This window comes from Myodes glareolus, chromosome 2, assembly GCF_982192425.1.
Source record: "Myodes glareolus chromosome 2, mMyoGla1.1, whole genome shotgun sequence".
NCBI classification, from domain to species: domain Eukaryota; kingdom Metazoa; phylum Chordata; class Mammalia; order Rodentia; family Cricetidae; genus Myodes; species Myodes glareolus.
The window spans coordinates 83,897,743-83,910,821 of record NC_142027.1 but is presented as its reverse complement, the minus strand read 5'-3'; the positions used below and the strand labels follow the sequence as shown (position 1 = coordinate 83,910,821).

Genomic DNA, 13,079 nt, shown 5'->3' with positions numbered 1-13,079 from the left:
TGAGATCCATATCCCAGCCCACAAATTAGGCATAAAACATCTGCTTGTTGAAGTCCACACTGAAATAGGAATCCTAGAGACAAAACAAGTAGACAGAATTCCAGAAGTCACACAAGTGCCTAGAATCACAAAGGCAAGTTTGGCACTTAAAATCCCAGATGTTTTGCAAGTCACAAAAAAAAACCCACTGGAGATATCCTATTAGATCTGAAAACTTCTAAATAACCAGAACTCCTGTTCACTTAGGCCAGAAGACCAGAGAAAAAATAGGAAACAAGAAAAAAATACCATGCCACAAACTCAGAAATCAAAACCTAAAACTATAATAATCCCAAACCAAGGTGCCAAAATGCCAGTGAAAAAATATAATCAACAACAGGAATGGTCATTATGGAATCATCAAAGCCCAGTTATCTTAAAACAGCAGAACTAAAAATTTTAATGCAGGTGATACATAAGGCAACAACTTTAGAAATAATGTCATAAAGATAACAGAGATCCTAAATGAGGAAATTTTTAAAGTTCCTTAAAGAAATTCAGGAAAAGACACCACAAAAACTGGAATTGAATGGAAGACCCAGCTATTAACTCACACACCAATGAAAACCTGATTTTTGACAAAGAAATTAAAATTATACAATAAAAAAAGCATCTTCAACAAATGGTGCAGGCATAACTGGATGTCAACCTGTAGAAGAATGAAAATAGATCCTTATCTATCACCATGCACAAATGTCAAGTCCAAATGGATTAAAGACCTCAATATAAATCTGACCACACTGAACTTGGTAGAAGAGAAAGTAAGAAGTAGACTGCAATATATGGGCACAGGAGAACACTTTCTATCTATAATCCCAGTAGCACAGAGCAACAGTGAATAAATGTAAACTCCTAAAACTGAAAAGCTTCTGTACAACAAAGGAGACAGTCATTAAGACAAAAAGACAAACTACTGAATGGGAAAAATTCTTTACCAATACCACATCAGACACAGGTCTGATCTCCAAAATATATAAAGAACTCAGGAAACTAGACATTAAAATTCTAATTAACCCAATTAAAAATGGTGTATTGAACTGAACAGAGAATTCTCAACAGAAGTTCAAATGGTCAGAAGACACTTAAGGTCATGTTCAACTTCCTTAGTGATTAGGGAAATTCAAATCAAAACAACTTTGAGATACCATCTTACACCTGTCAAAATGGCTAAAATCAAAAACACCAATGATAACCTATGCTGAAGAGGATGTGGAGTAAGGGGGAACACTTATCAATAGCTGGTGGGAATGCAAACTTGTGCAACCACTTTGGAAATCAGAGAGAGCTAACTTCAAGTAAGAGACCCTACCTCAAAGTAGAAAAGAAGATCAAAAAAGAAGACACCCAATACTAACCCCTGGCTTCTACATGAAGATGCATATTCATATACATGCACCTGCATGAACATGAGCACTCATGCACATACAAATACATAAATATACACTTAAAAACACATTAACACACAAATATTTTATAGTTTTAAATTGGCAATAGATCACTGAGGAATCACTGGACATTCTATATACTCCTGAAAACACACAGAATGAGGACCTAGAATCTCAGAGTTTCCTTCCAAGGAGCATTTAATAGAACTAAACTATTATTAACTATCAGGAATCAACACTTACCTTGTAGTAATTCAGTAGAGTTCCTAAAATTGGCAGAGGTTTGGGTCCAGGAATTCCCTGTTTCTTAAAAATGTTATGATTTTGGGTCCCAAATCTATAAAATGAAACAGAAAGGCTTGTCACCATACATACAGAAGTGAGGAGAAAAATATGACCAAAACCAAAATATGAAGAAAACCAACACCTTAGCTGCCTCTCCAGTTCCTAGAGAGCTTAGGAAAAGGGTGAAGGGTCCAGTGTGCATTGCGGCTCATGGCTTGTGTCTGTTTCTACTGAGTTCTGGTGGATATAAGAAAAATATGAAAGTCAATCAGTGATGTTGGTGGTCCTTCTGTCTGTCTGTTACTTTTATTGGTTAATGAAAAAAGAAACTATCTTGGCCTGGTAGGATAGAACTTAGGTAGTCGGGAAAGACTGAGCTGAATGCTGAGAGAAAGAAGGGCAGACTCAGGAGAAGCCATGGAGCCTCTGGAGACAGACACTGGTAATTTTAGCCAGTAAGCCACCGTCTTGTGGTGATGTACAGATTACTAGAAATGAGTTAAAGTAATATGTAAGAATTAGCCAATAAAAAGTTAGAGATAATGAGCCAAATAGTGTTTTAATTAATACAGTTTCTGTGTGATTATTTTAGGATAGTGCTGTCAGGAATCAGCAAGCAACTCCTTGCAATAAATCAGATCATCCCAAGAAAAACTCTTATCACTAAACCTCCACTTCAGCAAGAGGGAGTTGACAGCGTGTAAGGGTGTCTCTAGAAGATCTTTATAATGTCAGTATTAACTTTAAGAGTTAGTATCACTAGAAATATAGCTCAGTAGTAGAGTGCTTGCCTAGGACATATAGGCTCTCATTGATTCTCATTCCACCGAAATAAAAATGCACGATGAGCTCAGTTATCACTTCATTTCTGTCCTTCAAGGTACCTGCACTGTAAAGGCACTGGATACCAATGTTGATAATCTGAGCTTTACCTGCAAGACTCAACAATAGGAGAAAACTGACTTCCCAAAGTTTCCTTCTGACCTACACACACACACACACACACACACACACACACACACACACAAACAGAAACACACAGATACACAGAAACACACACACATACACACACACATACATACACTCACATGCTACCCCTAGCTCCAATAAGAACATGTAAATTCAATGTGTTTTTACAAGAGTTATTTTCAAGTTCTATTATCAGTTTTTAATATTGTGTACTGCAGAGGGCGTGAGATCCCTGGAACTGTAGCTGCAGGTGATTGTGAGCCACATTTGAAATGCAGGGTACAAAAATGGGTCCTCTAGAGAGCAGACTGTGTTCTTAAACACTGAGCCATCTCTCCTAGCCCTGATTCCTATGTCAGTTTTGACCTTATAGTCAATACCAGAATACATGTCTGAATATAACCCCATACCAAAGACACAGTGGGAGACTCTGATGGTTACTCACAGGTATAGGAGCATCAAGCTAATTGTCAGGAGCACCCAGGTTTCCAGTGAGAGGGTTGAAGTCAGGTCCATGATTGCTTGTCTCTCAGCAATGTACCTCTCTGTGTTCTGCCTCCAGTTGTGTGTGCTACCCTTTCCAGGGCTTGCCATCTCCTACTTGTGCTGAAGTGCTCCCAGGCTATGGTATTTATAACCAGGAATGATGCGTAGGGCCAGGGCTCCAGTCAGTAGATGGCTCACTTCTGCTTCATTTGGAATATGGTATCTATTAGCCTTGACTGATGATAAAGTTCACGAGGAGCCTGTTTTGCTGTTCTGTGAGTTTACGTTTTGGGAAGAATCAATAAATGATGTTGTCATTTTGGAAGACCAAAGGTTCTTACTTTCCACTAAAAATTAAACAAATTCATTGACATGAAAGGCCCTCTCACCAAGACTGGCTTCATTCAAAAATACATGAAAATACATTTTGCCATCTGCATGGAGATCTTTACAGAATGCCCCTTTCCCTCTCTAAAAGATATTTTGTCATTTTTTTACAAGTCAACTCAGCAAAACAACAGCAACTTGTGACAATTTGTCCTCACTTTGACTCCTAACAAATAAAGTTACTTCTCCTAAAGTATGACTTACACATATTCATCTCCTTCCCTCTAGCCCATTACTAAGTGTCTTTCTGTACACCCAACTTACCAGATTTTGAAAATATTCTTGACAATACGCACCACTATGTAATAGAGTGTAGTGGAGTGGTCATTCTGATCTGTCAAGTTGAGTTGGCAGAGATGACTGAGTCTAATATGTTCCAATGGACCAGTTGTTTACACAGTTCAATGATGTCATGCCTTACAAAAGGAGGAAATAAGACTCAAGTCTGCAGGTGGCCCTAACAGCTATGGGTGAGTAAAAAAGCCTATAGAGAAAGTTAAGGATGTTGTGGAATTCCACCTCTGTATGCTGTGATTACCATTAATGAATTTAAAAAAATCTGCTTTGAACCTATATCAGGGCAGAACTTAGCTAGGTGGGGAAAATTAAATGGAATGCTGTGAGGAAGAAGGCAAAGTAGGGAGAAACCCTGGAGCTGCCACTGGAAACACGTATGCTGAAACCTTGTTGGTAGGCCACAAGCTTCATAGTAAAATATAAAATAAGTAAATGAGTTAAATTAAGATATAAAAGCTAGTCAATAAAATGTTACAGCTAATAGGCCAAGCAGTGATTTAATTAATGCAGTTTCTGTGTGGTTAGTTTGGGTCTGAGTGCCAGGTGACCAGGAAACAAACAAGTGACTCTCCTGAAATAGGGAGAATCCATCTGATCAATTGTTTGTAAATGTTCATGCAACTTTTTTTTTGAGTAATGAAAATGTTCTAAAAAAAAGTCACTGACTGTGTAGCTTTTGAAGAGCCATATTAAAACCATTGAAAATTACACTGAAAAAGGATAAATTATGCAGTATGAACTATGCATGCCATGATAGCTGATGTATTATGTAAAGTTTTTATTTTTATTTTAGACCACTGATGCTTGTTTGTTTGTGAAAAAGAAAATCCAGGAGTAGTAAAAAGAATCAGATGGGAGAGTGACAGCTTAGTAGTCACAGAGCTCGTGTTCTATCCCCAGCACCATGAAATTGGTGTGTTCTTCTGTAATCCCAGGACTCAATGAGTAGAGGTGGGGGATCACAGATTGAAAGAGGAAATTCAAAACTCCTTAGAGAATTGGATACCAGCTTGGGGCACATGACACCCTGTCTCAGGGAAAAATACAAGAACAAAAATCAAACACTTCCACTCCTTCTATCTGTCAAAATTCAACACCTGCCACTCCATGACAGCAGTTACCATGACAAAGAGACAGACATTACCACTTACTGCTGAACTAATGACACCTAAGCATTGTATTCATTTGTGTGTTAGCCCACTGGTGAGTGGTGAGTCAACAGGCTCTAGTGGAGAGGTCTAACACCACAGTCACACAGATGGCACTAAATCTAATCTGCAGGACGCCGAGGAAGTTAGGAATATGAGAAAGAGATTTTCATGGAAGTCATGAGATTGACAATGGTGGGAGGAAATAAGAGAATGCGGGATATTAGCCAGAATGCATTATGTACATACGTAGAGTTGTCAGTTATTAAGTAAAACACAGTATGATAGGATATTCTTGTTTGTTCATGTAGTTCAGTTGAGAGAGTACTTGCCATGTACTCACAAAGCCCTAGGCTGGATCATCAACACTGCAGAGCAGGGCCTGTTGGTGGCTGTAATACCTGCACTCCAGAGGTAGAGACAGGAAGATCAGAAGTCCAAAACCAAGTTGTCTACATAGCAAGTTTAAGTTAATTAGCCTGGGCTACAATGCGATACCCCTTATCTATCTATCTATCTATCTATCTATCTATCTATCTATCTATCTATCTATCTATCTATTCAATGATTCCTGTTATTTTCTTTTTTTATTTTATTTTTCATTCAATTATTTATACTTCCTTCCCTCTTCCCAATCGTCTCCCACTCCACCATTCCTCCTTTGCCCTCTCCCACCCTGCTTGAGAAGGGGTAGGGAATCCTGGCCTATGAGAAGTCCAAGGCCCTCCTCCCTACATCCAGGTCTAGGGAGCTGTGCATCCGTATAGACTAGAGTCCCAAAAAGCAAGAACATGCTGTAGAAACAAGTCCCAGTGCCTTTATCAATGGTTTTTCAGTCAGCCCCCATTGTCAGCCACAATCAGAGTCTGGTTTGATCACATGCTCATTCAGACCTGGTCCAGCTGGATTTGGTGAGCTACCATTAGAACAGGCACACTGCCTCAGTTGGTGGACCAACCCCTTGAAGTCGTGACTTCCATGCTCCTCTTCTCACTCTTTCTGCCTTTCAGCTGGGCCTTGGGAACTCACTCAGGCCATTGCTTTGATGAGAGTCCTTGTTTCTATCTCCATCCATTGCCGGATGAAGATTCTATGGTGATATTCAAGATAATCATCAGCGTGACAGTGAGGCAAAAACAGTTCAGGCACCCTCTCTTTTGCTGTCCAAGGACCTAGCTGGGGACATTTGCATGGAAACCTGGGATCCCCTCTAGAGCCAAGCCTCTTGCCAACCCTGCAATCTTGTTTGCTTCCAATTTCGGGAGTATTTATATATGTTTTTCTTTGGGTTCACTTTGTTATTTGGCTTCTCTGGGCTTGTGAACTACAGGCTTAATGACCATGGTTTATGGCTAAAGTTCACAAATGAGTGAGTACATACCATATTCATCTTTTTGGGTCTGGGTTATCTCATTCTGGATGGTGTTTTCTTTTTCCATCCATTTGCATGCAAAATTCAAATGCCATTGTTTGTTACTGCTGGGTAATACTCTAATGTGTATATATTACACATTTTCCTTATCCACTCTTCCATTGAGGGGCATCTAGGCTGTTTGCAGGTTCTGGCTATTACAAATAATGCTGCTATGAACACAGTTTAACAAATGTTTTTGTAGTATGATTGGGCATCTCTTGGGTATATTCTCAAGAGTGGTATTGCTGGATCCTAAGGTAGGTAGATTAGGTAGATTCCCAATTTTCTGAAAAACAGCCACACTGATTTCCAAAGTGATTGCACAAGTTTGCATTGCCACCAGCAATGGAAGTGTGTTTCCCTTACTCTACATCCTCTCCAGCAAAGGCTATTGTTGGTGTTTTTGATTTTTAGCCATTCTGACATGTGTAAGATGATATCTCAAAGTTGTTTGGATTTGCATTTCCCTGATCGCTAAGGAAGTTGAGATTGACCTTAAGTGTCTCTTGGCCATTTGAACTTCTGTTGAGAATTCTCTATTCAGTTCAGTACCCCATATTTTAAGTGGCTTAATTGGAATTTTAAAGTCTAGTTTCTTGAGTTCTTTATATATTTTGGAGATGAGACTTTTGTCTGATGCAGGGTTGGTGAAGATCTTTTCCCATTCAGTAGGATGCCATTTTGTCTTAATGACAGTGTCTTTTGGTTTACAGAAGCTTCTCAGTTTTAGTAGGTTCTATTTATTCAATGTTGCCCTTATTGTTTATGCTACTGGGGTTTTATGTAGAAAGTGGTCTCATGTTCCCATGTGTTGCAGTCTACTTCCCACTTTCTGTTCTATCATGTTAAGTGTGGTCGAATTTATATTGAGGTCTTTAATGCATTTTGACTTGAGTTTTGTGCATGGTGATAGATATGGATCTATTTTCATTCTCCTAGAGTTTGACATCCAGTTATGCCAGCACCATTTGTTAAAGATGGTTTCTTTCTTCCGTTGTATTGTTTTAGCTCCTTTGTCAAAAATCAGGTGTTCATAGGTTTGTGGGTTAATATCCGGGTCTTCTATTCAATTCCATTGGTTGACTTCTTTGTTTTTTTTTTTTTTTTTTTTGCCAATACCAAGCTGTTTTCATTACTATAGCAGTATAATTGAATTTGAAGTCAGGAACGGTAATGCCTCCAAAAGTTCCTTTATTGTATAAGATTGTTTTGGCTATCCTGGGTTTTTTGTTTGTCCATATAAAGTTGATTATTTGTTTCTCAAGGTCTGTGAAGAATTTTGTTGGGATTTTAATGGGGATTGTGTTGAATTTATAGATTGCGTTTGGTAAAATTGTCATTTTTTTCTATGTTGATCCTACCCATCCAAGAGTATGGGAGGCCTTTCTATTTTCTGGTGTCCTCTTCAATTTCTTTCTTCAATGCCTTAAAGTTCTTGTCAAATAGATCTTTCACTTCCTCGGCTAGAATTACCCCAAGATACTTTATGCTATTTGTGGAAATTGTAAAAGGTGAAGATTCTCTGATTTCCCACTCTGCTTCTCTATCCTTTGTGTATAGGAGGGCTACTGATTTTTTTTTGTATTGATCTTGTAACCTGCCACTTTTTTGAAGTTTTTTATCAGCTGTAGGAGGTCTTTGGTAAAGGTTAGGGAGTCACTAACATCCACTATCATATCATCTGCAAATAATGAAAGTTTGACTTCTTTTTTTCTGGTTTGAATCCTCTCAATCTCTCTATGTTGTCTTATTGCAATTGGCATAACTTCAAGCACTATGTTGAAGAGATATGGTGAGAGTGGACAGCCTTTTCTTGTTCCTGAGTTTAGTGGAATGGTTTTGAGTTCCTCTCCATTTAATTTGATATTAGCTATTGGCTTTTTATATATTGCTTTTATTATATTTAGGTATGATCCTTGTACCCATAACCTCTCCAAACCGTTTATCATAAAGGGGTGTTGAATTTTGTCAAATGCTTTTTCCAAATATAATGAAATGATCATATGGTTTCTTCTTTCAGTTTATTAATATGATAGATTACATTGATAGATTTCTGTATGTTGAACAAGCCCTGCAACTCAAGGAGGAAGCCTTCTTGATCATAATGTATAATTTTCTGGATGTGTTCTTGGATTCTGTTTGCCAGAATTTTATTGAATTTTTGAATCGACGTTCATGATCACATGGTCTGTAATTCTATTTCTTGGTTGAGTCTTTTTGTGGTTTTGGAAGTAGAGTGACTGTAGCTCCATAAAATGAGTTTGGCAATGACTCTTCTGTTTCCATTAAGTGAAACACATCAAGGAGTATAGGTATTAGCTCTTCTTGGAAGTTCTGATAAAATTCTGCATTAAAGTCATCTGGTCCTGGGCTTTTTTTGTTTGGGAGGTTTTTTTATGACAGCTTCTATTTCCTCATGACTAATAGTTCTATTTAAATTGTTCACCTGGTCTTGATTTAATTTTGGTACATGGTACTTATCTAAAAACAAGTCCATTTCTTTTATATTTTCCAAATTTGTCGCATATAAGCTTTTGTAGTAAGACCTAAAGATATTCTGAATTTCCTCAGTGTCTGTTGATATGTCCCCCTTTTCATTTCTGACCTTGTTAATTTGCATGTTCTCTCTTTGCCTTTTGATTAGTTTGGATAAAGGTTTGTCAATCTTGCTGACTTTCTCAAAGAACCAGCTCTTTGTTTCATTAATTCTTCGGATTGTATTTTGTGCTTCTATTTTTGTTGATTTCAGCCCTCAGTTTGATTATTTCTAGTCTTATACTCCTCCTGGGTGAATCTGCTGCTTTTTTTCCTAGAGCTTTCATCTGTGCTGTTAAGTCTCTAATGTGAACTTTCTAAATTTTTTTTAATGTGGGCACTTAGAGCTATAAACTTTCCTCTTAGCACTGTTTTCATAGTGTCCCATAGGTTTGGGTATGTTGTATCTTTATTTCCATTGAATTCAAGGAAGACTTTAATTTTTTTCTTTATTTCTTTCCTGACCGAGTTGTGATTCAGTAGTTGACTGTTCAGCTTCCATGAGTTTGTAGGCTTTCTGGGGGTAGCATTGTTGTTGAATTCTATCTTTAATCCATGGTGATCTGACAAGACACAGGTGGTTACTAATATTTTTGTTGTATTTGTGGAAGTTTGCTTTGCTACCGAGTATGTGGTCAATTTTTGAGAAGGTTCCATGAGCTGCAAAAAAGAAGGCATATTCTTTTCTATTTGGGTGAAATGTTCTATAGATGTCTGTTAAGTCCATTTGATTCATTACCTCCATTAATTCTCTTATTTCTCTGTTAGGTTTCTGCTTATTGACCTTACCATTGGTGAGAGAGGAGTGTTGACATCTCCTTCTCTTAGTGTGTGTGTGTGGTTTGATGTGTGCCTTGAATTCTAATAATGTTTCTTTTTCATATGTGGGTGCTTTTATATTAGGGACATAGAAATTCAGGATTGAGATTTCATCCTGATGAATTGTTCCTGTTATGAGTATAAAATGTCCATCTCCATCTCTTCTGTTTGATTGTAGTTTGAAGTCAGTTTTGTTAGAAATTAGTATGGTCATACCCACTTGTTTCTTAGGTTCATTTGCTTGAAAAAACTTTTCCCAACTTTCTACTCTGAGTAGATTTCTGTGTTTGTGGGTGATGTGTGTTTCTTATAAACAGCAGAGTGTTGGATCCTGTTTTCGCATCCAATCTCTTAGCCCTTGACTTTTTATAGGTGAATTGAGTCCATTGATAATAAGTGATATTAATAACCAGTGGTTGTTAGCTCTGGTTATTATTATTATTATTATTTGGTAGAGTTTGTGTGTTTAACTTCTTTGAGTTGTGCTGGTGATGGGTTGTTAGATGTCTGAGTTATTGTGGGTATTGTTGGGTTTCTTGGGTTGTGATTTTCCTTCTATTACTTTCTGTAAGGCTGGATTGGTGACTACGTATTGTTTAAATTTGTATTTATCTTAGAATATTTTGTTTCCTCCATTGCTAGTGACCAAAATTTGGCTGGGTATAGTAGTCTGGGCATGCATCCATGGTCTCTTAGTTTCTTCAGCACATCTATCCAAGACCTTCTAGCTTTCAGGGTTTCCATTGGGAAGTCCGTTGTTATTCTTATAGCTTTACCTTTATATGTTACTTGACCTTTTTCCTTTGCAGCTTTTAATATTCTTTTTTTATTCTGTATGCTTTGTGTTTTGATTATGATATGGTGAAGAGATTTTTTTTTATCCAGTTTATTCAATGTTCTGTATGTTTCTTGAACCTTCATAGGAATATCCTACTTTAGGTTAGGAAAGTTTTCTTCTACAATTTTGTTGAATATATTTTCTGGTCCTTTGAGCTGTAATTCTTCTCCTTCTTCTACCCCTATTATTCTTAAGTTTGGTTCTTTTATGGTGTCCCAGATTTTCTGGATGTTTTGTGATGAGAATTTGTTGGATTTGCAGTTTTCTTTGATCAGTTCGTTTATTTTCTCTATAGTGTCTTCAGCATCTGAGATTCTTTCTTCTATCTCTTGTATTCTGGTGGTCATGTTTGTCTCTGTAGTCCCTGTTCATTACCCAGATTTTTCTTATCCAGCCACCCCTTGGTTTGTGTTTTCTTCATTGCCTCCATTTTAGTTTTCAAGTCTTGAAATGTTTCCATTATCTGTTTGATTGTTTATTCTTGGTTTCCTAGGGTGTCTTTTCAGATTTACTCATTTCTTCCAAGTTTTTGTTATTCTTCTCATCCATTTAATTAAGGCAATTTTTCACCTCCTGTTTAAGGAACTCTATCACTTTCATAATGTCTATTTTTTTTCTACTTCTTATGGATTAGGGTGTTCAAGTCTTCCCATTGTATGTTCCCTGGGTTCTGGTGTTATCATGTTTTTCATGATAATACCAGGGATTCTTGCTTTGGTGCCTGCCCATCTCTTCCTTCAAATGCTCTCCAATGGATCTTCTGCTACAGGATCTGGGCCACTTGCTGGCCAGGGACCTTGCAGACAGAAGCACGGGCTTGTTGTGTGCATGCTCAGTGAAACAAAGGAACTCCTGCCCATTTGCGTTCACCATTTTGTTCTCGGAGCCTCATCCAAAAAACAGGCTGAGTTGGGGGATCTTATGAACCCACAAAAGGGAAGGAGTGCCTGGCAGCAAGCTGGGATGGGATAGGAAGAGAGAGGCAGTAGCCAGTAGAGAAGCCCCTGCTGTATGGCCAGAAAGTTTAGAGGGTTGAGGGTTGTCTGTGCTCCCCTTCTGTAGCATCTGCCTGTCTGTGGGGAACACTCTCATCTCTCTGATGGATCTTCTGGTATGGGCTTAGGACCACTTGCTGGCCAGGGAACTTGCAGACAAAAGTGTGTTCTTGCTGTGTACAGGCTCTCTGATGGATCTTCTGGTAAGGGATCTGGACCACTTCCTGGCCAGGGACCTCGCAGACAAAAGCACGAAATTGGTGTCTTTACTGGATTTCTTTAAGGGATGTATTAATTACCTCTTTAAGGACCTTTATCATCTTCATATAGTTGGTTTTAAGGTCTTTTTCTTGTTCTTTGGTTATATTGGCATATTCAGGACCTGCTTGTCTTCTGGGAGAGTTGGCCTATCATGTATCTCAGTTGAAAGAGTACTTTTCATGTACTAACAAAGCCCATGGCTGGATCATCTACACTGCAGAACAGGGCATGGTTGTGGCTCTAATACCTGCACTCCAGAGGTTGAGACTGGAAGATCAGAAGTTCAAGACCAAGTTGTCTACATAGCAAGTTTAAGTTAGTTAGCCTGGGCTAAAATGTGATACCCCTTATTTATTTTTTTTCAATGTACATGAGTGCACAATAAGAAAATCAGTAGTTAGAGACTCCAGTTTGTTTTGGGACATTTCTGTCCCACCAAGTCCTGTAATAAACACACAGATGCTATATTTGCAATACTGATTGGCTGATATCTTAAGCATATTTCTGGCTTACTCTCATATTTTATGTTAACCTATTTCCATTCATCTGTGTATCTCCATGTGACTGTGACTTACTAGCAAGGTTCTGGTGCATCTGTCCCCAGCAGTGGCTACACGGTTTCTCCCTAACTCTGCCTTCTTTCTTCTACTCCATTTGCTTGGAACTCCTGCCTTGCCCTATTCTGCTAAGCCATTGGATGAAACAGATGTATTCATTAACCAATAAAAGCAACATGTGGACAGAAGGACTTTCCACACCACCAGGTTTTTAATATACAGTTTTATATAGAGCATATATATTTTTATACTTGTATATTTTAATAAACAGTATCGTATCTACATGTTCTCTCTATGCAATTCAATTTTATGAACATAAACAGTGCAAATGCTGCTGGGGATGTAACTTAGTGGTAGAACACATGAGCAACATGCATGATGTCCTAGATTCAATTCCTTCTAATGTGGGAAAAAATTCCAAAACCACAAAGTTGTGGCTACATTGTTAATTCATTGGGTGGTTGAGATGAGTTGGCTGGTAAATATGCTTGCTGCCAATACCTGATGACCTCAGTTTGAGGTACCTAGGTCCCACATTGAAGAAGGAGAGAACTAACTCTTGATGGCTGTCTTCTGACTTCCTAGTCATGGGTACTATAGTACAGTCAGACACACAAAGCACATTTAATAGAAAACACTCAAAATAGTACCAAGACCATGCACT

The 13,079-nt window shown here is 38.1% G+C and overlaps 1 protein-coding gene across 4 annotated transcripts in view; it reads right to left on the bottom strand.

Annotated features, from left to right (window-relative positions):
- The window catches only part of LOC125399855 (cytochrome P450 3A11-like), a 43,292-nt gene extending 37,720 nt beyond the window's left edge, over positions 1 to 5,572 (bottom strand). Inside the window, exons 1-3 of one of the 4 annotated variants that reach the window (XM_087902506.1) lie at positions 3,124 to 5,568; positions 1,852 to 1,946; positions 1,668 to 1,761 (exon numbers count right to left, since the gene is read on the bottom strand). Coding sequence is in view for 1 of the 4 variants with exons in the window: in XM_085685292.2 (XP_085541418.2) it covers positions 1,668 to 1,761; positions 3,124 to 3,272 (243 nt within the window). In the remaining 3 variants the exon portion in view is untranslated. Of the gene's footprint in view, positions 1 to 1,667; positions 1,762 to 1,851; positions 1,947 to 3,123 lie in introns of all 4 variants that reach the window. The other 3 variants (XM_048433466.3, XM_085685292.2, XM_048433465.3) reach the window with 3 other exon arrangements.
- Positions 5,573 to 13,079: the final 7,507 nt, after the last annotated feature.